The sequence below is a fragment of the Macaca mulatta genome, chromosome 19 (assembly GCF_049350105.2).
Source record: "Macaca mulatta isolate MMU2019108-1 chromosome 19, T2T-MMU8v2.0, whole genome shotgun sequence".
In the NCBI taxonomy this organism is placed as follows: domain Eukaryota; kingdom Metazoa; phylum Chordata; class Mammalia; order Primates; family Cercopithecidae; genus Macaca; species Macaca mulatta.
The window spans coordinates 6,060,728-6,087,992 of NC_133424.1; the positions used below are offsets into that span (position 1 = coordinate 6,060,728).

The 27,265-nt window shown below is 55.4% G+C and overlaps 1 protein-coding gene across 11 annotated transcripts in view; it reads right to left on the reverse strand.

Annotated features, from left to right (window-relative positions):
- Positions 1–964: 964 nt before the first annotated feature.
- The window catches only part of PTPRS (protein tyrosine phosphatase receptor type S), a 136,676-nt gene continuing 110,375 nt past the window's right edge, over positions 965–27,265 (reverse strand). For 2 of the 11 annotated variants that reach the window (XM_077979194.1, XM_077979193.1), the window contains exons 12-33: positions 25,690–25,883; positions 25,504–25,530; positions 21,949–22,066; positions 18,336–18,944; positions 17,774–17,871; positions 16,663–16,916; positions 15,922–16,015; positions 15,601–15,816; positions 14,949–15,106; positions 14,049–14,161; positions 11,161–11,258; positions 10,951–11,074; positions 10,189–10,364; positions 9,988–10,107; positions 7,979–8,133; positions 7,608–7,893; positions 7,233–7,411; positions 6,367–6,493; positions 6,157–6,282; positions 3,715–3,869; positions 3,399–3,534; positions 965–2,313 (exon numbers count right to left, since the gene is read on the reverse strand). In XM_077979194.1, coding sequence (XP_077835320.1) covers positions 2,245–2,313; positions 3,399–3,534; positions 3,715–3,869; positions 6,157–6,282; positions 6,367–6,493; positions 7,233–7,411; positions 7,608–7,893; positions 7,979–8,133; positions 9,988–10,107; positions 10,189–10,364; positions 10,951–11,074; positions 11,161–11,258; positions 14,049–14,161; positions 14,949–15,106; positions 15,601–15,816; positions 15,922–16,015; positions 16,663–16,916; positions 17,774–17,871; positions 18,336–18,944; positions 21,949–22,066; positions 25,504–25,530; positions 25,690–25,883 — 3,632 coding nt within the window. In that variant the 3' untranslated portion in view covers positions 965–2,244. Of the gene's footprint in view, positions 2,314–3,398; positions 3,535–3,714; positions 3,870–6,156; positions 6,283–6,366; positions 6,494–7,232; positions 7,412–7,607; positions 7,894–7,978; positions 8,134–9,987; positions 10,108–10,188; positions 10,365–10,950; positions 11,075–11,160; positions 11,259–12,358; positions 12,407–14,048; positions 14,162–14,415; positions 14,428–14,948; positions 15,107–15,600; positions 15,817–15,921; positions 16,016–16,662; positions 16,917–17,773; positions 17,872–18,335; positions 18,945–21,948; positions 22,067–25,503; positions 25,531–25,689; positions 25,884–27,265 lie in introns of all 11 variants that reach the window. The other 9 variants (XM_077979196.1, XM_077979195.1, XM_015122570.3 and 6 more) reach the window with 7 other exon arrangements.

The following is a 27,265-nucleotide window of genomic DNA, read 5'->3' on the forward strand; positions in this document are numbered from 1 at the left end:
ACGGTGTGCTGTTCAGGGCTGCGGGTGAGATGGGATCGGATAGGAATTCCAGCTTCACCTCAAACTCATTGTGTGCCCCTCCCTGAGTCCCCGTTTCCTAATATGTAAATGGGGCTAACACTTTTTTTTTTTTTTTTGAAATGGAGTCTCATTCTGGCACCCAGGCTGGAGTGCAGTGATGCGATCTCGGCTCACTGCAACCTCTGCCTCTCGGGTTCAAGCGATTCTCCTGCCCCAGCCTCCCAAGTAGCTGGGATTGCAGGCACGTGTCACCACACCCAGCTAATTTTTGTGTTTTTAGTAGAGACAGGGTTTCACCATGTCGGCCAGGCTGGTCTTGAACTCCCGATCTCAGGTGATCCATCTGACTCGGCCTCCCTTTGGTGCTGGGATTACAGGTGTGAGCCACTGCGCCTGGCCAAGGGGCTGATAATGTCTGTCTCAGAGTGACTGGCCCATGGTGAATTCTCAATCATGGTCACTTATTGGAATGCGAACACAAGGCAACCCCTATAGGACCAGGGCTTGGGTTCAAATCTTGGCCTGGCCACTTCATCGGTGTGTGGTCAATTTTTTTTTTTGTTGTTGTTGAGACGGAGTCTTGCTCTGTCACCTAGGCTGAAGTGCGATGGCATGATCTCGGCTCACTGCAACCTCCACCTCCCGGGTTCAAGCGATTCTCCTACCTCAGCCTCCTGAGTAGCTAGGATTACAGGTCCCTGCCACTGTGCCCGGCTAATTTTTTGTATTTGTAGTAGAGACGGGGGTTTCACCATCTTGGCCAGGCTGGTCTCGAACCCCTGACCTTGTGATCCACCCGCCTCAGCAGTGTGTGGTCTCGAACAAACTACTCCTCTGTTCACACCAGGAAATGAGATCAGCTCTCCAGGCCCCCACCGACCTCCACCCCGGGGATGAGACTGGACAGGCAGGGGTGCCACAAAGACTCCACAATGGACCGGGGTCAGACGATCTTCCTTTAATACAAAGTCGATATATCTACATACACGGGGGTGGGAAAACCGCCCGCTGCTTCCGCTGGAATAAACAGTGTTGAAAGTAACTGCAGATCTGCCCTTGTACAAAGAGAAACAACTCGCTTGCTCGGGTGGGTAGAGGGGGTCCCGTCCTTCTGGTTTTGCTCCCAAACTGCCCCATAGTCCCAGGGGGGAAAGGGTCCCTGATGTGGGGCAGCACAGTCATACAGCCCCCGTCCCCGAAGAAGCAGGATCCTCTCCGTCTCCTTGGGGGCGGGAGACGGGGAGACAGCTCCGGCTCTCGGAGGGGGCAGAGGGGGCACTGTCATCTCTCTTTTACAGCAGCGTCTCCCTCAACTGTACCCCATGGGTTTGAACCCAACGCTGCTGGGTCCGAGTTCCCCCATGACCCTACCCTCAGAACTGTATTTGATATGTCTGAAAATTTAATTTATAAAAATGAAACAAAAAGGGGGGGGGAAAAAGCCAAAAAAGAAAAAAGGGCATCCCATTCTTCTGTGGGCAAAGCAACTTTCTGATGGTAGAAAAAATAAGAAAAAGAAAAAAAAAAAAAAAGCAAGCCAAGGTACAGCCGTGGGCCCGGTGTGCGCGTTTGCGAACGTAACGTAACTATCAATCACACAAGGACGCTTTCTACAGTGAAAAAATAGACTGTCTTTGAACAGAATATGAATAAGCCAAAGTTGTTCTCTTTGAAAGTTGTTGACTGGCAAGTCTTTTGTTTGTTTCTCTTTAAAAAAAAATGGAAACAAAAATACACTATTTAAAAAAAAACGAAATGTCACGGGATACAGTTACACTGAGAGTTTTAAAAGAAAGCTGGATTCTGGTCCCAGCCCAGTGTCCCCAGGCTGCAGGGCGGGGAAGAACCCCCGGGTCCTCCCACCACCGCTGGGGAGGACGAGGGGTCTGTCCATGGTCTGTGCCCCGCCCTCCTCCGATTGTGGGGAGCACTCCTGTTTGCTCACCGTTCCCCCCACCCCCCACCCCGGAATCTGGTTTTGGAATTGGAAGGAAAGGAGGAATGTGCCAAGTATTTGAAGGCGGCGGCCGGTGCCAGGGAGGTCGCTGGGGCGGCCGGGGCCAGTGGGGGGCCTGAGGGGCTGATGGTCCCCGGAAACGGTGCAGAAACGCAGCTGCTGCCGCCTCCTGCCCTGCCCACTGGGGGTCCAGGCCTCAGGAGGTCCACCCGGGAAGGGCAGAGGCATCCGGGGCCGGTGGTGTCAGGCCGGGGGGGACCATGGCTTTAGGTTGCATAGTGGTCAAAGCTTCCGAGGTACTCCAGTGCCGCCTGGTAACAGAACTGGTACTCATCCTGGGGAAGCAGAGGTGAGCTGTTAGTACCTCCCCTGCTCTAATGCCTCCCAGGGCTCCCTAGCACCCTCAGGAGCAGGCCAAGCTCCTCAGCCCGGTGCGGGTCTCTTGCAGAAGGTCTCTTTGGCCCCCACGGTGCTCCCACAATGAAGTGAGCAACGCCACACCTCTGGCCTAACACAGCTACGCTCTTCACCTGGAATGCCCTCTCCTCCCCTGTCTGCCTGGAGGCCCTATTCATCTTTTCATTTTTATTTATTTATTTTGAGACAGTCTCACTGTATCACCCAGGCTGGAGTGCAGTGGCACTGTCTCAGCTCACTGCAACCTCCGCCTCCTGGGTTCAAGCGATTCTCCTGCCTGAGCCTCCTGAGTAGCTGGGATTACAGGTGCCCACCACCACACCCAGCTAATTTTTGTATTTTTAGTAGAGACAGGGTTTCGCCACATTGGCCAGGCTGGTCTTGAACTCCTGACCTCAGGTGATCCACCTGCCTTGGCCTCCCAAAGTGTTGGGATTACAGGTGTGAGTCATCACACCCAGCCTCATTTCTATTTTTTTTTTTTGTAGAGATGGGGTCTTGCTGTGTTGCCCAGGATGGGCTCAAGTGATCCTCCCCCCTCGGCCTCCCAAAGTGCTGGGATTACAGGTATGAGCTGCCACGCCCAGTCCCCCCTACTCATCTTTTAAGACACAGCTGCTGCTCAGAACCCCCTCCATTGGAACATTCCCCTTGGAGCTAGGAGTCTGGGCCTCAGTTTCCTCATCTGTACATTGGTTGGACTTAAGGATCAGTGGTTCATGGCAGGGTCCAGGCTGAGCCACAGACTTGCTGTGACTTGGGGACTGCAATGAGCCCATCTCTGTCCACGCCAAGGGCTGCTTCTTGGCTCTGACCTTCAGCTGACTGTTGTGTTAAGAGGGTTACTGGTCCCCTTCTGGTGCGGGAGGGGTCTGTGGACCATCCACCCACAGTGACCCAGAGAGTCCCAGGTGGCTGTACTCATCTCACAGAGAAGGAAACGGGGGCTTAGGGCAGTCGGGGTGTGAGGCCAGGGTGCCTCCCCTCCCTGTCCCGTCTTTACCTCCGTCTGCACCATGGCCGGCCGCTGCGTTCGTAGCATCTTCACTGTCTGAAAAATGTCCACCACACCTTCGTACCGCATCCGCTCCAACACGATGCTGAGCGTGATGAACACGCCTGTCCTGCCCACGCCGGCACTGGTGGAAGTCAAGTGAGCACGACCGTTCAGGGGCAGGTGCTGGAGAGCCCTGATCTGACCACCTGATTCCCCGAGGACTCTTAACAGCCCAGACGGGACAGCCTAAGCTTGGGGCTGTCCCTACCAGGCCTCAGTTTCCCCAGCAGGGCCAAAAGCTGGGGCAGTCGAGGGAGCTCACCTGCAGTGGACAGAGATGGGGCCGTCCTGACCAAACTGCTCCTTGGTCTTATGCACTTGGCCGATGAAGTCGATGAAACCCTCCCCCGACTTTGGCACACCCTGTTCCGGCCAGTCTGTGAACTGGAACTGCCGGACAGTCCGGGACTGGCCATCCTGGAGTGCAGAGAGCCCAATCTTGTTGTCAGTGTCAGCAGCTGACATGGGGATTTTTCTCCATCCTCCTTGTCCTCATCCCCATTTTTTTTTTTTTTTTTTTTTTTGAGACGGAGTTTCGCCCTTGTTGCCCAGGCTGGAGTGCAATGGCGCGATCTCGGCTCACTGCAACCTCCGCCTCCAGGGTTCAAGTGATTCTCCTGCCTGAGCCTCCTGATTAGCTAGGATTACAGGCATGAGCCACCATGCCTGGCCCTCACCCCCATTTTGTACACTCTCCGCCATTCGTTCACCCTGATAACTTTCCGTCCTTCACAATCCAATGGTACTGCTTTCTACAAGAGATGCTCCAACCTCATCCTCACCACTCCTCGCTACCCAGCTGTTCCTCTCCCCACATTTCCCAAACCCACCACGTCCCCTGTGACATCCAGGACCTCCACCCTCCAACCTTCACCATCCCGTAGTGCACCCAGCTCTGCCCTTCCCAGCTCCTATTCACCATGATCCTCTGTCATCTTCCTCTCTTTGCCATTTCAGGGCCCTACAGCACAACTCCGCTCCATCACTGTCCATAGCTCATCACTGATGACTCATCTTCTACAACCCAATAGTGGCATCATCTTTCATCCTCCACCATCTAACACCATCTTCCACCATCCGATAATAGTGCCATTTCTACCACCCACTGCTGGTAACTCATCTTCTGTTACACAACAGTCCCATCCAACACCATCTTCTACCATCCACCACTGGTAACTCATATTTCACCACCCATAATCATCCAACACTATCTTCCACAACCTACTGCCATTATCATTCATCCTTTGCCATCCAATGGTGCTGTTTTCCACCATCCACCACTGGTAACTCATTACCTTCTGCCATCCAACAGTTCCACCCGACACCATCATCTTCCATCATCTACCACCATCCCCTCTTGGTAACTCATCCTTAACCATTCAATGATGGGATCTTCCACAGACTGTCTTCATTCCTCACTACTCAACCATTCCTCTTTCCAGTCTCTCTTCCCACCACCCAGTGGTGCCATCCAACCACATCATTCTCTGCCATCTTCCATCCTTCACAACTCAATGGTGCCATTTTCCACCATCCATCACTAACAATTCACTCTCCACCATCCAAGGGTACCGTCTTCCACTGACATTCTCCATTCCCCATCATCTACCTTGTTCTAATCCCATTCTCCACCATCAAAATGGTGCCATCCAAAACTGTTATCATCTGCCACCATTTGCCATCCAATGTACCATCTTTCCCTGATGTTTTACATTTTCCAAAATCTCCTTTCCCAACCCCATCTTCCTTAATCTTGTACCACCCGTTGGTTTATACCATTGACTACTGATTGTTTACTGTCCTTTCTTAGTCAAAGTATTTCCCATTGATTTTCTCACCCCCTGCTGGCCAAACATTCACCCTCCTCCAATTCTGTCTTTCTCCATCCACCACTGATAAAGCATCATCCTTCACTGACCCAAACTACCGCATTCCACTGACATTCTCCATCCTGTTATGCAAGTGTTCTTCTCTCCATTTCCAGATTCCACCCCTCCAAGGGCACCATCTTGCACTGCTTGCAGCACAATGCCTAGTGATGGCTGTTCATTCAGCAGACTTCACTATCCTTTGGCGTCATCTTGGCCAACATTCCCCATCCTCTATCATCCCCTCACTGTATTCTCTACCATCATCGATCTTCCACCACTAACTTTGATCCTTTGTCACCCAACAGGGCCACCTTCCACTATGAGTCTTCATCTGTTGCCACCTAATATGTGGCCTTTCTCCCTCCACCTGACACTGCAGTCCTTCATTGAGCCAACACCATCCGTACTCATCTCTCCTCACCCAACGGTGCCAATCCCCACCATCTGACTCTCCTTGTCCCCCGTCTACCACCCATCACCCTCAATTCCTCAAGTCCCTTTCAGCCTTTTAATATCCCCCTCCACAGGTGGCTGCTTCCAGGGGAAAGCCCCATTCATTTCCTTGAATATCATCCCCTGGGACCATGTTCCCTAGTGCGTGGAGACACTACAGGGTCAGCACAGAGACAAGACCCTGTCTTCCACCTATGTGGTGGTAGGAGCAAGTGGCCAACTGGTCCGCTAACATTTCTCCTGATTCCTAGCGCTCATCCCTTACCCTCGGCCTTCGTATCCATCACCAAACAGGGCAGCCCTTTCTAGATCACTAAGGCAACAGCCTGTGGGGCCCAGCCTGACTCCAGCCCCTTCCGCCAATCTGTCTCTAGACTCACCCGGGCATCTGTGACCTTGAACTCTCGCAGGATATACTGAGGCATGTTGTATTCCGCCATCGGATCTACCACAAAGTACTGGTAGCGGGCAGAGCGCTCGGCCGGCCAGTACTGGTGACACTTCTCCTGCAGAGGAGAGGGTGGCCGTGGTCAGTGCTGTCTGAGCCACAGTCTGGTCCTCGCCCTTCCCCGCCGCGGTCCCTGGCTCACCCGGCCCATCTCCCGCAGCTTGGTCAGCATCACCACGATGGTCGAATTGTTCTCCCACAGCATGCGCCAGAAGTCTTCCGTCGTCTCCGCCAGCGGCCCCTGTGTCGCGATGTAGGCCTTTTGCTGCCTGCAGGCATGGGGTGTGTGAGCCCAGGGCCGGCGGGGAGACCCAGCGTGGTCCTCACCTGATGCTGCCCCGGGAGGGTCAGGACCAAGCCGGCAACAGCTACACCTACCACCCCAACTGCCTGCCAGGAATGGATGCCGGGTGCACCACATCCCCTCCTGGTGATCCCGTTTTGCATGCGGGGAAACCACCAGCCTCATGACAAATTCAAATCCCTTGACAAAGCTGTGGGACTGTCCACTAACCTCTCCTGATTTCTCCCCTCCACCTCCTTCAAGGGCCACTGCCCTACTTTCAGCTGCTTCCACGGGCCCGGCTCTCAGCTCCGGGCCCTCGCACGTGTGGCACCCTCTGCCCGGAACGCCCTCCCCTCTCTTGCCAGGATTTCTCAATCTCAGTGCTATTGACATTTGGTACTGGAGTGTTCTCTGGGACAAGCTGTCCTATGTACTGTAGGATGCTGGTGTCCCCAGTCAGTGCCAGTAGTAGTAACCATGACAATAAGAAATATCCCCAGGGTGTCAGAATTACCCCAGTGGAGAACCACTGATATAGAAGAACAGATGGAATCACATTATGGACAGCAGCCATCGGTTAAATATACATCTAAAGATGTGTATTTAAACAGCTCAGGACTGCCAGTATCTTTCCAGCTCTGTCTCCCACAAGACTGGAGGCCTCTTTAAAGCAGAGATGGGGTCCTTCTGGGGCCCCGAGGTGAGAACGGCGTGACACCTACCTGTAGCCATCAATAAAGCTGGCGTTGATGTAGTCAGAGCCCTCCACACCCCGGATGGGCTGCAGACAGACCCGTGTACTCTCATAGGGCATGATGTTCACCAGGCGGTTCTTGAACTTGTTACAAGGCAGATTGGCACTGATGAAGCGTGACGTGTGGGCCTTGGAGTTGGCCAGCCGCTGTGGGGAGGAGGAGGCCAAGGGCCACCATTAGGATGAGGAAGGCTATGCGTTCAGCTGGAGCACCAATGGTGGATAGGTAGGTAGGGGCACCCCGCCGCCACCTTCTAGTCCCCATCGCTCGGGGCGAGCCTGGTTTTTGGCTCTTTGGGCCTCCTCCCCACCCTGCCCACGGCAGCCTCCACCCCGCTGGCACCTTGAACTCGAGTTCCATGCCAGTGACGTGCTCGCCAGGCTCCACCTGGGCCAGCTTCTGGATGTAGGCATAGAGGCTGCGTGCAGGTACTTCTGTGTTGCCACAGCCCACGGCCTCCAGCAGGGCCTCGTGGATGAAGCTGTACTGGTCCTCTGTCTGCACCATGTAGTTGCGCTGGGACCTCATGAGCGTCACGTGGCCATAGACATCGACTGTCTTCTCTGGCTTGATCCGCTCCAGCATGGCGTCGATGACGATAAAGCAGCCTGTGCGGCCCACACCGGCACTGCGGGGACAGCCACGTGGAGTTCAGGGGCTGCTGGGCTGCGGGGGCCGGGGGAAGCGGATGGGGCAGAGCGGGGTGGACGTACCTGCAGTGAACCACGATGGGGCCGGCATCCGGTGGGTTGCAGGTCTTGACTCTCCGCAGGAAAGCCAGGAAGGGCGTTGGGTATTCGGGCACGCCGTGGTCTGGCCATGCCGTAAACTGGAACTGGCGGACCTCGCGTTTCTCACTGGAGCCATTCTGGGGACCACAAGAATGTCACCCGTCACTCTGGCTCACCCTGCCGCCCATGTGCTGAAAATGCCCAAATGGCTGGGCCCAGTGGCTCATGCCTGTAATCCCAGCACTTTGGGAGGCCGAGGTGGGTGGATCACCTGAGGTCAGCAGTTCGAGACTGGCCTGACCAACATGGAGAAACCTTGTCTCGACTAAAAATACAAAATTAGCCGGGCGTGGTGGTGCATGCCTGGAATCCCGGCTACTCGGGAGGCTGAGGCAGGAGAATCGCTTGAACCCAGGAGGTGGAGATTGCGGAGACTGCACCATCGCACTCCAGCCTGGGCAACAAGCGCGAAACTCCATCTAAAAAAAAATGCCCATGTCTGCACCTCCCAGTCTCCACGTCTCTAAGTGCCTGACGTGGGCTCTAGCTGCCCCTGGACGTTTCCAAGTAGAGTCTTGTGGACTCTTCACACAACATGGTCAACTGTATCTGGCCTTCGTCCCAACCCTGCTCCCCCATCTTAGCTGAAGGTGGCTCCAATGGCTCCAACCTTCTGGGCACTCTGGCCACAGATTGAGAGTCACCCTTAACTCTCCCCTCTCACATCTAACACCTCACCCAGGACTGTCGGCTCTGCCTTCAAAGTCTATCCCGATCCACCTGCTCTTCTCCATGGAGGCCAACCTGGGCTAGAACTGTCACCACCCTCTTTGCCCCAGACCTTGGCTTCCACCCAAGCCCCTCAGTCTGTCCTCCCTGCAGCAGCCAGAGGGCACCTGAGTGCCTGAGTCAGATCTGGTCCCTCCTCTGTCCACAGCCCTCCATGGCTCCTGCCTTCCACACGGTCGAAGCCCAAGTCTTCCCCAAGGTCCACAGGATCCTGCCCTCCCTACTGTTCCTCTAACACGCCAGGCACGGTCCTGCCCCAGGGCCTCTGCGTAGGCTACACCCTCTCACCTGAAATGCTCTTCTCCCAAATTTCCCTATCATACCCTCTTCCAGGTCCCCGACACTGTTTTTCTCCCCTATTTTTCTCCAACACGTAAGCTTTCTTGACGTTTCAGTCATGGTCTGTGTCTTGTATACTAGACTGTTAAGTCCCCCAAGGGCAGAACGTTTTATCTGTTTAGGTCCCTGTTGTGTGCTTGTGTCCAGGTTAGCGAGTGAGACATAACACGTGTTTAATGTGTGTGATTGAACCAAGAATTCTCACTCACTCTTGTCCATGTACTCAGTTTTCTGGTACTTAGATCAAGCAGGTGCCTGATGGTGCAATGACCTGGCTGGGTGTTGGGGATACATCATGGTGCCAGTAGCGCCTCCCCTCCCCATTATGACAGTAACAAATGTCCCCTGGATGGCAGAATTGTCCTAATTCAGAACCACAGATGGAGAAAAACAGATGGAACCACACTATGGACAGCAGCCATCAGTTAAATACGTATCTAAAAGATCTTCTCCATCCCAGCCCTGACTTCACAGGGCTGCTAGTATCTGTCCATCTCTGTCTGGACACTCCTTGAAGACAGGGCTGGGGCCCTGCTGAGGCCCCATCATAGGCTCAAGCTGGGTGAGGCCAGAGGACAGTGGGCAAAGAGGACCTGGGGCATGAGTAAAGGCAAGAGGAAATCAGGCTCATTGCTGAGTTGGGCTCTGCCAGCTTTGTCCTGCCGTGGGTGGAAACAAGCAGTGTCCTCTCTGAGCCTCAGTTTCCCCCTCCACGAAAGTGGGTTCCACGAGAATGAAGTCAGTCTGGGTAGACACACTTGGCTTTCTCTCTGTCCTATGGGGAGTGCCCTGGGTAGAAGCTGGGGCCCTCTGCCTCCCTTCCAACACATTCCTCCACCTTCAGCCCCCAGCCCGGGCCTCACCTTGTGCAGAGAGAATGTTCTGACGCAGAACGTGGCCAGCTCGATGGTGTCCAGCAACGTGACCTGGATGAAGCCGTAGGTCTCCGTGCCTCTGTTAGGCCAGTACTGATCACACTTGATCTAGACCAGGCAAGAGAATAGGTGTCAGCAAGGGCCAGGCTGGCTGGCGAGGGCTTGAGGGCCGTGGGGTCCAAGGCTCACCCGTGACTTCTCCTCCAGCCGCGTCATCATGACGATGGTGGCTGACCGCTGCTCCCACACCATACGCCAGAAGTCCCCAAAGGTCTCGGGCAGCGGCCCCTGCGTGGCAATGTACGCGTTCTGACGCCGGTAGCCATCCACGTAGTTGGCATTGATGTAATCACTACCCACGATGCCTGCAGCCGGGGTGAGAGGCCAGGGATCTGTGGGGGCTGTCTTGCCAGGCTGGCTCTGTCTGGCCAACCACCTCCTGGAAGTTCACTCTGACTGCTCCCAGATTGTCCCCGAGGTGACCATGGGACGTGTACTTCACAGTTTCTCCCCGTCAAGTGCTATCACCATTTGGGGCCAGATTGCTCTCTGTGGTGGGGCCGTTCTGGGCACTACAGGGTGCCAAGCAGCATCCCTGCCCTCCACCCACTCCGTGCCAGCAACATTTCTTCCCCCCAAGATGTGACAATCAAAGATGTCCCTGGACACTGCCAAATGTCCCCGGGCAGCAGAACTGCTCTGATTGATCACAACTGATGCAGAGGGAAAGATGAAGCCATGTTAGAGACAGTAGCCATCAGTTAAATACATATCTAATAGAGACAGCAGCCATCAGTTAAATATATATCTAAAGATGCCCAGTGGCCTCCAGCTGGAGCTGGACCAGGTCTATAACCAGAATCAGGCCTCAGTGGCCAAGGGGAGACATGGGATCTAGCACTTTCTGTGCAGTGGGGAAGGGCAGGTTAAGACCGGGGGTCTCTGAGCTACCTTCAATGGGCTGGAGGATGACGCGGGAGTGGTCATAGGCGATGACGTTGGCGTACCGGTTCTTCGGCTTGTTCACTTCCAGGTTGGAATGTTCCCATGTGAACTGCTGTCCAGGGTCAATGGACTGGAGAGGAAGGGGAGGGCGTGGGTGTCAGGGTAGGTGCCTGTGAGCCCAAGGTGATGAGGGCGGGAGGCGGAGGGCGGGCTCACCTCATACTCCTGGGAGAGCTTGAGGCTGTCGTTGGCCTTGAGCCGCTCCGTGTGCTCTGCCATGTCTGCGATGGGGATTGGCGGGTGGCTAAGCATACCTACAGGATGGAGCAGACCCCGCCGGGGTTGGTCACTGGGGGGCCGGCTGGGGACTGGTGGGAAGGGGATGCTCTATGTGTGAGTCTGCGATGGGCGAGCTGCGGTTAGAAGGGCGTGGCTGGGGTGGGGCTTGGCACGAGGGGAAGACTCAGGGTGGCTCACGAAGGGGCTGGGACCCCAGGCCTAGGGGACTCTAAAGGCAGCAGGTTTGAGGCCGCTGCTCGGGGCAGAGCCTGATACCCCTGGAGGGGCCTGGATCACGGTGTTGGCACATCCTGCTTCCTTCTGACCAGGCTGGGGGTGCAGGGGCTGGCAGAAGGGTCACCCCGGAGATGTCAAGCTCCCAGTGCCTTGAGCCAAGAAGCAAGTCTGTGGCACAGAAATTAAATGGCAGATGCAGCTGGCTGGGCTTTGGAAATACTGTCCTTGGGTGGGCGACTGACACCCCTTACTGTCCCTCTGGGATCAGAGGCACTAAATCCTCTTCCAGGTAGAGGTGAGGGACTGGAGAGGGGTAACAGTATGTGTGCGTGTATGTGAGGGGCCCGCATCTGTCCCTGCACTTGTTTGGGGCAGGAGCAGGTGCAAGAAGGCCCTGGCCTGAGAGCTCTTATCCTTTCAAGCACCCCCCGGATGGCTGCTGGAGGTGCTAGGTATGGGCTCAATTCTCCCTTCCCGATATCTGGGTCTGCAGAACCCTGACCTCTCCTGGGACCTGTGTACCGGATGTTCAGCTCTCAGGTGGTTTCCAGGCCAGTTGGTAACATCTGATGTTCTGAGCCTCTCATGTGTCCCTAGCTTCCCCCCAAGAGCTCACATCTAAGGGGCCTGCCTGTCATGTGGGCACGTGCGGGGTACATACGTGCCTCACCCACATCCCTGACACACACATACACACCACACACACAGCAGTAACACACAGCCACCTAAGGGCCCAGTGGACCAACCCCCTGCCCTCTTCCAGGAGCCAGCACAGGACAGGTGGGCAAGGGCCGGCGGTGGGTGGGCGCGTGGACAGAGACAGGAGGCAGGATGGAGAAACCAAAGAGGAAACGAACAGGGGGGCGAAAGGAAGCCAAAAACAGACGCAGAAACTAACTTTCAAAGTGAAACCCCGGCTCCCTGAGGGGGCTCCTGAGGCCTGAATCTGCAAACAGCAAACAATAAATAAATGAAAACATGCAGGGGGTTGGGGGGTTCCACCTCTGCCTCCCCCACCCCTCACTGGCTGGCGGATGCAAAGGGCAGAGCAATGCGGACAACGTGGGGGACGCATAGCCACCTGGGCCCCCACCTGTGGACTCACGATAGCTGCTAACTGTGTACCCCTCTGGCTGGACGCCAGTCAGTCCTGGTCTTGACCCGTCACTCTGGAAGGACTCCAAAGTGCTAGGTTCTTCTGTCTACAAATCCCCTCCCCCAGACCAGCCTGGCCTTGGGTCCCCTCTGTTGAGGTCAGCAGAGGGCATTCTGAGGAAGGAGGATGCAGGATGGTGAAGGAGAAGCTGGGGGAGCAGGGAAAGGACATATGGGCCCATGCCATGAGCTTCAAGGAGGACAGCAGCCATCAGTTAAATGCACATGTTGAAAATCCTTATTTGGATGGAAACAGAACAGACATAAGCTAGTCCAGAGACAGAAATGAAACGGGAACACATTGGCAGTGAATTATGAAACTCTTCATGATCCCTTTAGGAGACTTGCAGCCATCAGTTACATGCACATTTAAAATCCTCATTTGGCTGAAAAACCAAAGCAACATGAATCAGTACAGAGGTAAGAAAGGGAAGAGAATACACGAGGGGTGATACATGAGGCCCTGCATGATCCCTTTATGAGGACGGCAGTCATCAGTTAAATACGAATGGTCAAACTCCTCATTTGGATGAAAACAGAAGTGACACAAGCCAGTCCAGAGGCAAAAAGAAGAAAGTATATCAAGAATGGCATGTGAGGCTGTGCATGAGGCTTTAAGGAGGACTAAAGACATCAGTTAAATACAAATGTTTAAAATCTCCGTTTGGTTGGAAAATAGAGTTGATATGAACCAGTTCAGAGATAGGAAGTGGAGACCGGTACAGTTGGAAGGACAGATGTAACCAGGCTGTGAACCCGTAAGGAGAATAGCAGCCATCAGTAAAATGAAAAATTTCTTACTTGGTTAGAAGCAGCTGGCATGAGCCCATGAAGAAGGGGTTGATGGTGGAGTTTGTAAATCATACACGGAAATGATCAAGGATAAAACCTTGATTCAGTTCTCCTTGACTGGCAGGTGACTTTATAGGGAACTGTAAAGAGGCATGAGCCCCAGCAGCCATGGTGGGAAGAGGTACAAGGCGTGGGGCAGGTATAATTTCTGTACCTTGCTAGGGATATATCCCAAGGGAGTGTGGAAAATGGCTGAAGGCAAACCTTAACTCTCACCACTGAGGAACATTAAAACTAGAGAGATAAACAGAAGAACAGCTCTTTCTGCCCAAAGAAATGAGGGGTAGTTTTGTGTTTTCTCCGTTTTTTATTTTTAAACATCATCTTTAGGCTCCTGAAGAGGAGAGCAGCCATCAGTTAAATGTTAACTTAAAAAGTCTCACTTGGTTGTAAGCAGAACCAACCTATGAGTTCCAAGCCCGGATCCACGTAGGGTGGGAGGTATTTGGGAATCAAGAATGTGGCTGCACCAAGCGTAGTTCAGAGGGGGCCAATGAGGGTCCCCCAAGGTGGCAGCTACTGCTTCTCACCAGCTATCTCCCCTGTTGGCGGTATCCCTGGTACCAGGGATAAGTACATACCTGGAGTCTGGAAGTTAATGCGTCTCATTTCTACAGGGTCCTTGGGGTGGTGAGGGGCGAGGTCAGCATTGTTCAGGAGGCATTTGGTGCGAGGTTCTGAGTCCTTGCGTTTACTTTAGGAGAAGCAAGCAGAACAGTCCAGTTAGTACTGGGACATGTTCATGTGTGAATACAATTCAGGCCCCAGGAATGTATGGTCGGAAAAGGACTGTATACCCATATGACTGGGGTTTCCAGGACCAAGTACAGATACATGTACAAGCTGTGGGGGCAGCCAGACATCCCCTCTCCCGTGGGCACAGTATCAACCCATTCCCTGTCCTCTTCCTCTTGCCTGAAGCCTCCAGGGGGCAGGGCTGGTTCTTACCTGTCAGGTTTGCTGTTCCCGAAAGCAGACACAGGTGAGAAGGGGGGAAAAAAAGAAAGGTGAGGGTGTGTTGGCCACAAAGGACTTGTTCTGTGACTCTCAGTGGCTTCCTTAACCTCCCTGAGCTTTGGTCTCCTCTGGAAAATGGCGTTCCTCTTTCTTGTTTGTCCCCCTGCCTATTGATACCACAAGGAGGCTTATCTCAGCCCTCCCTTTCTAAGCTGGGACATGCCCCATGGGGCCACTACAACTGCTATCCTCATTGAACTTGGACGCAGGCAGCCTCTACCCCAAATCATCTTGCGGAGGTGAAGATAGGGGTTAACAGGAGAAGCCAAGCCACTGGCCTGCTTTGAGCCCTAGCTCTGCCATTCCCATGCTGTGTGACCTTGATCAAGTGGCTTAACCTCTCTGAATTTCGATTTCCCCATGTGTACAACAGAGACCCTTAGTGATGATTCTCTGAGACAAGTCCTCCCTCCTTTTCCAGGAAGCCCTCTCTGCTGTCAAGTCAGGGAGGACATGCGGCTTACTTCTTGTAGAGCAGGATAGCAATGACAATGCAGATTATGAAGACCACGGCCAGCACAGGCCCAATCACCCAGATAAGCCCCTCCTCGCCATCCACGATGGGCTGGGGGTCCGGGTTATCCAGCTGGAAGGGGTCTGAGAAGGGACTGGCTGCAAAGGTCTGCAGGGAAAGGGGGGGGGGTCTCCATCAGTGTCCACCGTCCTTGCAGTGGCCAGATGGGTCTTTCTCAAACACAAACCCATGTTTCTCCCCTGCTTTAGATCCTCCTATATTCCTAGAACCTTGACCCTCGTGGCCCATATGACCTGGTCCCTGCCAGTCTTTGCTCTCCCCGTTCCCTTCTCTGCTCCAGCCACTCTGAAATCCTTTCTGTACCTCCTAGATCTTTGCACATGCAAATCCTGGGATGCTTTCTCTTTTTGAACTCCTACTCACCCCGCAACGCCCCAGACCTTGGAAGGTCTCTTCCTCTTAAGAAACCTTCGTTTCAGGATCCCTCCACTCCCAAGTCTTCCCCACTGCCCAGCCCTGGCCACAGAGAGCTGCCTGTGACTGACCACAGAGGATCTGCCTCTGGTTTTGAGGTCAAGGCCCTGGGAAATGGGGTCTGCCTCATTCAGAGGTGTGTCTGGCAGACACCATTCAGGACTTACAGGCTCGCTCTTCTGAAGCACAGCAAGCACAAAGAGGACATAGCGGTGGCCGGGCTCCAGGCCCCGGTTATCGAAGCCGCCATACTGCTTCTGGTCGCCGGGATGGAAGGTGGGTGGCAGCACAGAGAAGCGAGCTGCGATATAGGGCCGGGGCACCTCCAGCTGACGCGAGTGCCGCAAGCTGCGCCTCTGTAGCCGTGAGATGTCCTGGATGAGCTGCAGGAACAGAGTCATGGGTGGCTCAGAGCTCAGCTGGGAGCAACAGAGCACGTGAAAGCTGGGACATATCTGGGCCCTGCAGGTTTAGCCCCAGGCCCTCACCTCCTCCAGATCCATGTCCTCCGGGCTACCCAGCGGGGTCAGGAATTGGCCTCCGCGAGACTTGCGCAGTGGCACCATCACAATGAAATAGCTCCTGTAGGGAGAAGGGTAAGAGTCAAAGGGGGCCGTCGATAGGGTTGACCAAGGGATGCTACATGGGGGCAAATGGGGGAGGCCGTTTCTCTGAGTCTTCCCTTCTGTTCATACAATGAGCCTATTCCCCTGTGCCCCATCCACAAATGCCACAGTTGCTGACTCAGGCCTCCAGGCCTTGGATCATGCTGTACTTTCTGCCTAGAAGGCTTACTTCATGTAATTATCATTATTGAACTCCTATACATCCTTCAAAGCCCCAGCTTCAATGCCCACATAGCCTTGTAGCCCTTAAATCTTCTCTGCCTCTGAGGCAGAGTGCTCCTCTCCCCACTAGGGACTCTCAGCTTTGCCTCCCCACCAGTTGGGAAGCCCAGAACCAAATCCTTTCAGGGACCCTAGTATTACCCAGTGGAGGGTCAGGAATATGGGGTATCAGGAAATGATGGAAGAGCAGACACAGGGCACATTTAGTGACAATGGCTCATGAGAAGCACTGAATCTTGGATGACCCCATGAACTGGGGCCGATAGGGTCCATGTTTCATAGGCAAGGAAACTGAGGCACAGAGAGGGCACGTGGCTTGCCCTAGCCACATAGCAGGCTGATGGGGGTGACAAGGAACCCAGAGTATGGGGGTGAACATACTGGACAGGCACGGGGCTCTGGCCGTCAGGAAGATACACCATGATGAAGCCGTCGGCGTCGGGCTTGGGGGCAACGCTGGGCTTGCCGTTGAGCAGGTTGAAGGCGGTCCATGCGGTGACTGTCTGCTGGAGGCCACCCAGGCTGCTGCCGCGATTGGTCAGCACAAAGTTATAGAAGGTGTGGGGCTTGAGGTGTGTGATGAGCTTCTTGGTGGTGCGGCCATCCACATCCAGTGTGAGCCCGTTGTACTGGATCTGTGGACCAGGGCTAGCTCAGCAGGGTCTGGTGGGTTCAACACCTGCCCATGGATTGAGTCCCAGCTCCAGGCTGAGTCCCCCACCCTGACTGAGCCCTGATCCCACTGAACCCTGACCCTAGGCAGAAATCCAACATTGACTGATCCCTGATCCCAGGCTGAGTCCTCAACTCTGACTGAGCCCCAACCTCACTGAACCCTGATCCCAGATTGTGCTTAAATTCCAGCTGAGCCCTGATCCTAGGTGGAAAACCACTTTGACTGAGCCCTGATCCCACGCTGAATCCCCAGTCCTGACTGAGCCCCAATCCCACTGAATCCTGAACCCAGACTAATCCTGAATTCCAGCTGAGCCCTGACCCTAGGTGGAAACCTACCTCTGAGATCTGATCCTAGACCGATTCCTGATCTCAGACTGAATCTCAATCCCAGGCTGACCTCCGATCCCAGACTTGGCACCAACTTCAGACTAAACTCCGACCTCAGGCTAAGTACCAACTCTGAGTCCCAATCTTGACTATGCTTCAGTCCCAGCTGAGCCATGATCTAAGGCTGAGCCCCAACTCTGATTTCCAATATGGACTAAATCTTAATCCCAGACTGAACCTCAGTCCCAGCTAAGCCATAATCAAAGGTTGAGCCCAACACTGATCCCCAATATTGACTGAACCCCAATTCCAGCTGGGTCCCAAGTCTGATTCCCAGTATTGACTAAGCCTCCATCCTAGCTGAGACCCATCTCTGACTGAGCCCTGATCCCTGACTTCACACCGACTCCAAACTGAGCCTTAACCCCTGCCAAACTACAACCCCTGACCCTGCCTGCCTGTCTGCCTGCTGGCTGGGCAGTTGCACCTTGTATGGCGTGGGCGAGTTGTAGTTGTCAGGGAACTCCCAGCTGAGCAGAACCGATGTCTTCATGATCATTTTCACCTTGAAGTTCTTGGGCGAGACTGCCAGGGAGGTGGCCGAGCAGGGAGAGAGCAGAAGAGAGGCCCCGTGAGTGCCTGGCACCTGGCGGCGTGAAGCGGGGTGGGGTGGGGCGGCCCAGGCGCTCCCTGTCGTCCGCTGTGCCCATGCCCACGGCCTTCCTGCCTGGCCCTGGCCCGGCCCTGCCCTGTCCTGTCCCAAGTCCCTGCTTCGGGAGACGGCGCGGCTGCAGAAGCTGCAGAGAGAAGGTGGAGGAGGAGGAAGGGGGGGGAGGGGAGCAAGGGAGGGGGCGGTGGGGAGCGGTGGTGCCACCGAGGCACGTCCCACCTTTGCCAACGCCGGAGCCTCGGGGTCCGGACTTGCCTTGAGTGACCACGAGGAAGCAGAAAAGTGACCACTTACCTGGGCAGGGGAGAGGGAGGGGGCTGGGGTGGGGGTGGGCGCGAGGCCCGGTCCGGCTCTGGTGCAGGGGTCGCCGCGCGCCTACCTTGGTCCCGCAGGAACGTCCGGTAGCGGACGGGGGGGCTGAAGGGGCCAGGGCCCCGGCGCGTGTGGGCTCGCACTTGGAGGTCATAGGCCGTGTCGGGCTTCAGGCCCTGCAGCGTGAGCGCGTTCTCCGCGCCCGGCTCAGCCGCCGCCGGCAGCTCGGTCTCTCGGGCAGGGCCCAGGGCGCCGGCCTCTCGCACGGCCACCGTGTACTTGACGATGGCCCCGTTGCGCTCGGCGGGCACGGGTGGCAGCCAGCGGAGAAGGACGGTCCCGGCCGAGGCGTTGCCGGCCGCCTCCAGGATCTGCGGGTGGCCACGGGGCGTGTCCTCTGGGATGCTCAGGACCTCGGCCGCCTCCTCGCCCAGGCCGCCGCGGCTCCGGGCCGCCAGCCGGAACACATACGTGGCCCCCTTGTGCACGCCTGACGCCGTGTAGCGGTCCTCGGAGGGCGGGAACTCCAGGGTGGCCAGGGGCGTGGAGTCCTCGCGGCCAAACTGCAGGCGGTAACCCAGCACCTGGTCCTCCGCGGTGCCGGCGGGGGGCTCCCAGCGTGCTAGGAGGCTGCCCTCAGGGGTCTGCTGCACCGACAGGGTTGGGCGGCCCAGCACTGCGGGGATAGGGGGCAGGTATCAGGGTCCCAGCACCATCCGCCGGCCCAGGGGCACAAGGTGGGGTAGTATTTTTAATTCTTTTTTTTTTTTTTTTTTTTTTTTTGAGACGGAGTCTCGCTTTGTCGCCCAGGCTGGAGTGCAGTGGCCGGATCTCAGCTCACTGCAAGCTCCGCCTCCCGGGTTTACGCCATTCTCCTGCCTCAGCCTCCCGAGTAGCTGGGACTACAGGCGCCCACCACCTCGCCCGGCTAGTTTTTTGTATTTTTAGTAGAGACGGGGTTTCACCATATTAGCCAGGATGGTCTCGATCTCCTGACCTCGTGATCCGCCCGTCTCGGCCTCCCAAAGTGCTGGGATTACAGGCTTGAGCCACCGCGCCCGGCCGTATTTTTAATTCTTTTCCTTTAATATGATTTTTTTTGAGTTGGGGGCCTTGCTCTGTCGCCCAGCCTGGAGTGCAATGGTGAGATCACGGCTCACTGCAGCCTCGAACTCCTAGGCTCAAGTGAGCTTCCTGCCTTGGCCTCCCAGAGTGCTAGGATTATAGGCCACTGCACCCAGATGGGGTTATTTATTTATTTATTTATTTATTTATTTTTTTGAGACGGAGTCTCACTCTGTCCCCCTTGCTGGAGTGCAGTGGCCGGATCTCAGCTCACTGCAAGCTCCGCCTCCCAGGTTCAGGCCATTCTCCTGCCTCAGCCTCCCGAGTAGCTGGGACTACAGGCGCCCGCCACCTCGCCCGGCTAGTTTTTTTTTTATTTTTTAGTAGAGACGGGGTTTCACTGTGTTAGCCAGGATGGTCTCGATCTCCTGACCTCAAAGTGCTGGGATTACAGGCTTGAGCCACCGCGCCCGGCCTATTTATTTTTTTGAGACAGAATCTTGCTCTCTCTCCCAGGCTGAAGTGCAGTAGCCCCATCTTGGCTCACTACAAGCTCCGCCTCCTGGATTCAGCATTCTCCTGCCTCAGCCTCCTGAGCAGCTGGGATTATAGGCATGCACCACCACACCCGGGTAATTTTGTATTTTTAGTAGAGACAGGGTTTCGTCATATTGGCCAGGCTGGTCTTGAACTCCTGACCTCAGGTGATCCATCTGCCTCAGCCTTCCAAAGTCATGGGATTACAGGCGTGAGCCACTGCGCCCAGCCTGGGGTTGTGATTTTTAAAAGTGGATCTCAAGGCTGGGTGCAGTGGCTCATGTCTATCAGTAATCCCAGCACTTTGGGAGGCTGAGATGGGCAGGTCATTTCAGGTCAGGAGTTTGAGACCAGCCTGGCCAACATGGTGAAACCCGGTCTCTACTCAAAATACAAAAATTAGCCGGGTGTGGTGGTGCACGCCTGTAATCTCAGCTACTCAGGAGGCTGAGGCAGGAGAATCACTTGAACCCGGGAGGTGGAGGTTGCACGGAGCCGAGATCGCATCACTGCACTCCAGCCTGGGTGACAGAGCAAGACTCTGTCTTTAAAAAAAAAAAGGTCTCAAGAAAGCCTCACTTAAGAAACAAAGACTTGAAGGAAGAAAGAGAGGAACCACGAGAAGATCTGGGGGAATCGTGCTCCAGGAAGCAGGAATGGCCCATGTAAAGGTGCAGAGCTGGCACTGGGCTAGGGGCACATAAGGCACAGTGAGGAAGTGAGGACTCAGAGACCCAGTAAAGGAAAACATTGATAGGTGCTGCAGCAGGTCCTCCGCCTTCCATTAATAAGGCAGCAATCTCCTGCCTTGTTTATTTGGCCCTTGCTCAGGCACCTGCCCAATACCCATGGGACATAAAGACATCCAAAATCCCGCCCCTGCTCGTGCTGAGACAGGTTACAGGGTCAGGCAAAGAAGGGGGAAAGCTGGGCTGTATACATGAAAATGGACTGCTCTACTGCAGGACTTATCAGGGCCTTTAATGGACTGCTATGAATACCTAGGGTGGTGGGGAGAGCAGTGTATGCAGTGGGTTCTGCTTAGGAAACACAGCTCTAATACAATGTCCCTGAGAGAGGAGGGAAATGCCCTGCTGGCTAAAAGAAGGGCAGGAGAGATCACAGGAGGCTGCCTGGAGGAGGTGGCATTAGAGCTAGATACTGGAGGATGCAGACAAGGTGGGCGAAGGGAATAGTGTGGACAAGGACAGGCGCCGTGTCCAGCTGGGAGGCCTGAAAGGTGGGGTACACAGTCAGTGGTGTGGCTACAAGGGTCCCCAAGGAGAGGGTAGGTGTGGGGACTGGGATGGAAGCCACAGAAGCCCGCTGATTGCTCCTAAAAACCCAGAGCTTGTTCTGTCCGCCCCCTCCGCTCCACTCCCTGAGTCTTTCTCTGGGCCGTGCCCTCTGCCCGGTGTACCCTCCCCTCACATCTTCACAGCAGTCTCTTTTTCTTAATTCAGCTCCATTTTGGCTGGAAAAAAAAGCCAGCCCCTTGGCGATGATGGAAGGGATAAGGGAGGGGCTCGAAGGGGAAACTGAGTCAGGGCCACCAACAGAAAGGTGGCTTCCTGGTGCGTGTGGGGGAAGACAGGTGTACCACCCTGAAATAACAACCAAGCCGGGGCGATCAGAGCCCGGATGGCGGAAGCACAGGGCACTAGGGGGCCCAGAAGGATCAAGATTGTGGGATGAGGCAATCAGGGAAGGCTTTCTAAGGGAGGTGTACCTTGAGCTGAGACCTAAAGGCAGAGGAGGAGCCAACCAGCAGGAGAAAGGGTATTGTGGCAGAGGGAACGGCCCAAGTAAAGGCTGAGAGGACAAAGGGGTCAGAGGTGGCTGTTAACTGTTTCTGTCTGGTGGGGGACAGGAAGTGAGTGACAAAGGAGGCAGGGGTGGGGGGGCCACGCTGGGCCCTGGACACCCGCCTGACCAGCCCTCACACCTGTCTCACTGTTCCTACTGCCTGGTGCACCCTCTGCCCGCCCTTGGGAGCTCAAGGACTCTGGAGGCACGCTCTAGTGACAGTGGGGGGGCGGGCAAAGAGGCCGTGGGTGGGGGGTGGGCGGGTCGCATACCTGCTCCCTTGGTCACAACCACCTTGGGTTTGCTGCGAGCGCCATCGCCCTTCATGGTGTAGGCGGCTACCGTGATGGAGTATGCGGTCTCAGGCTGCAGGTTTGTGATGACCATCTCCTGCGGGCAGGGCTGGGGATCAGCACCATGGCTGGGGCTGGGAGCAGCCCTGCCCACCCCCACTCCCTGTGCTGAGATCAAGCAAGGAGGATGCAGGGCCCGGATCATGGGCGGAGACGTGCACACAAGCTCATGCAGAGACCAAGACACGTGGCATGGCCATGCTCAGAGGGTACATGCAACAACCCAGCCCACTGTCACTTGCCAGGACCAACTCGGTCCTCTCTGCTCTGCTCCCCTCATTCCCGCCATCACCCCTGACAGTCTGTCCTCCCCACAGCAGCCAGAGGGCGCCTGTGAGCACTGGAGTCAGGGTCTGTCCCTGCTCTCCCCACAGCCCTCCATGGCTCCCACCCCTCTTGGGGTCAAAGCCCAAGTCTTCCCTATGGCCCACAAAGGGTTCTCCTTGCTGTTCCTCCAATGCACCAGGCACAGCCTGCCTCAGGCCCTTTGGCACTGGCCTTCCCCTCTGCCTCTACACCCACTGGTGTGCTGGAGGTGTCCTGTACCAACGGCTTACATATTCAGGAATTTTGTGAGCCAATTATGAAGCAGAGCTGTTATTAAAAGTTAAACTGTATAAGGCCGGGCGCAGTGGCTGATGCCTGTAATTCCAGCACTTTGGGAGGCCAAGGCAGGAGGATCACTTGAGGTTAGGAGTTTGAAACCAGCGTAGCCGACATGGAGAAACCTTGTCTCTACTAAAAATACCTAAAAAACAACAAAAAAAAAGCCAGGCGTGGTGGCCCGCGCCTGTAGTCCCAGCTACTCAGGTGGCTGAGGCAGGTGGATCACTTGAACCCAGGAGTCGGAGATTGCAGTGAGCCAACATGGTGCCACTGTACTCCAGTCTGGGTGACAGAGCGCGACTCTGTCTCAAAAATAAATAAACTGTGTAAAGTTACAATCAACTAAGTTATATTGAAAGCAAAGGCAATAAATACAGCAAACCCACCCTTTCTAGCTATTGCAATATGGTTTCTGTTATCTCTTTGGGTATCTGTAAGGTTACTGCTTTGAGATCATCTCATCTATTGCATCTGTAGAGTAGAAATACACGATGATGAGCTACGCACCTCCCAGGTAGCTTGAGATTGACATGGTGGGAAGTATTTACACCACGGAAATGGTCAAATGCTACAAAATAGGACCGCCCCCTTCTGCCCACCCAGAGAGCTGATTTTTACTTTTATCTCTTATTGAGACAGGGTCTCACTGTGTTGCCCAGGCTGGAGCGCAGTGTGTAATCACAGCTCACTACAGCCTCGACCTCCTGGGCTCAAGCGATCCTCCCGCCTCAGCCTCCCAAGTAGCTGGGAATACAGACGTGCACCCCCCACACGCCTGGCTAATGATTATATTTTTTGTAGAGATGGGATCTTGCCATGTTGCCCAGGCTGGTCTTAAATTCCTACCTGCCTCTGCCTCCCAAAGTGCTGGGATTACAGGCACGAGCCACTGTGCCTGGCTGAGAGCTGATTTTTAAACGTTTATCTCACCATCTAAACCCCATCCCCACCACAGCTGTAACCATTTTTTTGTTTGTTTGTTTTTGTTTTTGTTTTTTGAGATAGAATTTCGCTCTTGTTGCCCAGGCTGGAGTGCAATGGCATGGTCTCGGCTCACTGCAATCTCTGCCTCCTTGGTTCAAGCAATTATCCTGCCTCAGGCTCCCAAGCAGCTGGGATTACAGGCACGCGCCATTTTTAGTACAGACAGGGTTTCACCATGTTGGTCAGGCTGGTCTCGAACTCCTGACCTCCGCTGATCTGCCCGCCTCAGCCTCCTGAAGTGCTGGGATTACAGGCGTGAGCCACCGCGCCCAACCAATGTGTGTTTTGTTCTGATTTAACATCTCTCTCACTAGAGTATGACTGTTAGGGAGGAGGAGCTTTTGTCACAACCACATCCTCGGCATCTAGCATATAGTAGGTGCTCAATAAATGACTACTTGTCCAATGAATGACAGCACAGAACACTCCTGAGCACACGGACTTGTATAACACCTGCGCACATGCTCACAGCATCATGTGTTCCCGTGTCTGCAAGCACACAACCCTTAGCACAGGCCGGCATGCCTGGGAACTGTAGGGCAGCCCCAGGCCAGGGGGACAAGGAGGGGTGATGGGGATGCACAAACAGGGTCTCCTGCCCCTGAGCCTCACAGTCCATCCCTCCCAGGGTCTCTGCGGGAAGAGCAGGGTTGGAGCCCAGGTGGGAACATTCCCTCTAGATCCAGTGTGGGTGAGAGACGGGAGGCATCGGAGCATGTGGGACCAGTGCCTGTTTGGTTATTAGAGATGGGGTCAGCCAGGCCCAGTGGCTCATGCCTGTAATTCCAGCTACTTGAGAGGCTGAGGCAGGAGGGCAGCTTGAACCCAGGAAGTGGAGGTTGCAGTGAGCCGAGATGGCGCCGCTGCACTCCAGCCTGGCTAATAGAGTGAGACTCCATCTCAAAAAAAAAAAAAAAAAAAAAAATAGAGACAGGATCTCCCTCTGTTGACCAGGCCGGACTGCAGTGGCGCCATTTCGGCTCACTGCAATCTCCGCCTCCCGGGTTCAAATGATTCTCCTGCCTCAGCCTCCTGAGTAGGTGGAATTACAGGCGCCCACCACCACACCAGGCTAATGTTTTCTATTATTAGTAGAGATGGGGTTTGGCCCTGTTGGCCCAGCTGGTCTTGAACTCCTGACCTCAGATGATCTACCTGCCTCGACCTCCCAAAGTGCTGGGATTACAGGCATGAGCTACCACGCCCGGCCAAAGGACCAGTGCCAATTTAATATCAGACTTGGGGTTCTCAGCAGAGGCTGGTGCTCCCGTTTTCGGGGCAGGGAGATAGCCCAGAGAGAGGCAGCAACTTGCCCAAAGTCACACAGCAATTCCTCTCTGGTTTAAAGCACTATGGGGTTGTAACCAGGGTATCACAGATATCCTTCCCCACTCAGGCCCTGCTGACACCTCTCATCACCCGGGGGCCAGAATGAAGAGGACAGCATGTCCAGAGAGAGGCATTTCTAGGTCAGATAGGGCTGAATTGAGCGTCATTAAAGGCTGGGGCTGGGTCTAACAGGAGAGGAGACATACTCACAGGAGGAACGACTAAGGGCAGGGGAAGGACCCAGGAGGCCTGATCCCCGCCAACGTCAGGAGCCATTAGGGTGAGAGGGTTCAGGGATGACCCTCAGGTCCTGGTGCTCCAGCCATCCCTTGGGTCTGCACCCTGGGGCGCACGGTGGTCAGAGTATCCCATTTCCCTGGGGCAAACACCGAGGCTGGGCACTCCAAGAGGTAATGGGGGCGCGAAGGGCGCACGGGAGGGCCCAGAGGAGGAGACCGTTTTACTACTGATAATAAGGGGCGAGCAGGAGTCACAGCACAGCACGGCCCGCGGGAAGCGCACAGTAGTGGGTGGGTGGCCAGGGGTACTACTTACATATTCGGCCGTGTCATCCGTCTCCCACTGAGCGCGGGAGGAGGCGGCAGGGGAGAGAGGAGGGAGGTGAGCGGGGGAGGCCAGAGATGGAGAAAGAGATGGAGAAAGAGAAGCAAAGGTGGGGGGAGCGCAGGGGAGCGCAGGGGCCCGCCCCCGCCCGGAGCCCGTCCCCGGCCCCCCGCCCACCTGGGCATCGGCCAACATGACGTCCTTGATGCGCGGCGGCCCGCGGGCCTCGGCGCCCTCCATGCGCACGTAGTGGACCTGGTAGCCGCGGATCTGGCCGTGCTGCCGGCCGGGCGCGGGCGAGCGCCACAGCACGCGGATGGCCGTGGCGTTGAGCGCCTCCGCCTCCACCTTCCGCGGCGGCGCGCTGGGCACTGGCGGGCGGGAGGGGAGGGGAGGGGCGGGCGGGACCGTTACCAGGGCGCCCGGCCCTGCCCCGGGCAGTGCCACTGTCCGATTCCAGGATGCCGAGTGGCTGCCGGTGAATAACTGGGCGCCCTTAGCGCTCACCACCGGGCGGGAGGACATGGCCTCCTTCATACCCCCCACAGTCCTGGGAGGGGCCCCTGAGGGTGCGCCCCGTGGACCCAGGCTGCCCCCCAGAGTCTAAACCACCTTCCCAGGGCCTCCAGACACCCTCTTCTTCGCCCTACACTGCTTCCATCCTCATCATAACCCTGCAAGATTGGGTGTCCTGCCATTCTCATTTTACATTTGGGGAAACTGAATCCCAGAGATTTGATTCTGTGATCACAGCCTTAGCAAGAGGCAAAGCCAGGATTTGCACCAGGCAGTCCAGCTGTATGCTCCTAAATACCCAAGCAGGCAGGTGGCCCACTTGGCACTCAGTATCTTTTTCACCCACCCCAGGGTTTGGCATAAAGAGCTGCTTCATTTCTTCTCTGAGCTTAGCACATAATGGGGCTGTCCAACCAAAGTTTCAGGCAAATGACTCAGAAAAAAAAAAACCAGGTTCCCAGGACCCACAGGCTGCAATTCTTTGAGACAGGTTCTCTTACTCTGTCACCTAGGCTGGAATGCACTGGCAGGATCACAGCTCACTGCAGCCTTGAACTCCTGGGCTTAAGCGATCCTCCCACCTCAGCCCCCCAAGTAGCTACAATTACAGGCCTGTGCCACCATACTCAGCTAATATTTTTTGTAGAGATGGGGTCTCACTCTGTCACCCAGGCTGGAGTGCAGGGGTACGAGCATAGCTCACTGCAGCCTCGAACTGCTATGCTCAGCAGTCCCCCCACCTCAGCTGCTTGAGTAGCTGGGACCACCATGCTTGGCTATGTTTTAAAAAATTTTTTTTGGAGGAACGGGGTCTCACTATGTTGCCTAGGCTGGTCTCAAACTCCAAGACTCATGATCCTCCTGCCTTGGCATCTCAGAGTGCTGGGGTTACAGGCATGAGCCACTGTGCTTGGCTGAGAAGTTGCAATTTTATTGGGAAAGGTGTCTGTCATTTCTCTCCATGATCTAGATTTTGACCATGTGACTCCAAGCTAGGACCACTGCCTTGCTTTCCAGCTTCAAACTTGCTGACTTGAAATGGGCCAGGACGGGAACATTTACACCACGGAAACTGGCCAATGCTACACAAACTGGTCTCTATCCACCCGGGGAGCTGGTTAACCATGGTTATTGCAGGTGCTATTTGCTGCTTCCTCCACCCCATTTCCAAAAGTTTCCACTGTTCCACCAAAACAGAGGGCAGCCAGCGAAACTGTCCAGGCTCAAGGCTCTGGGA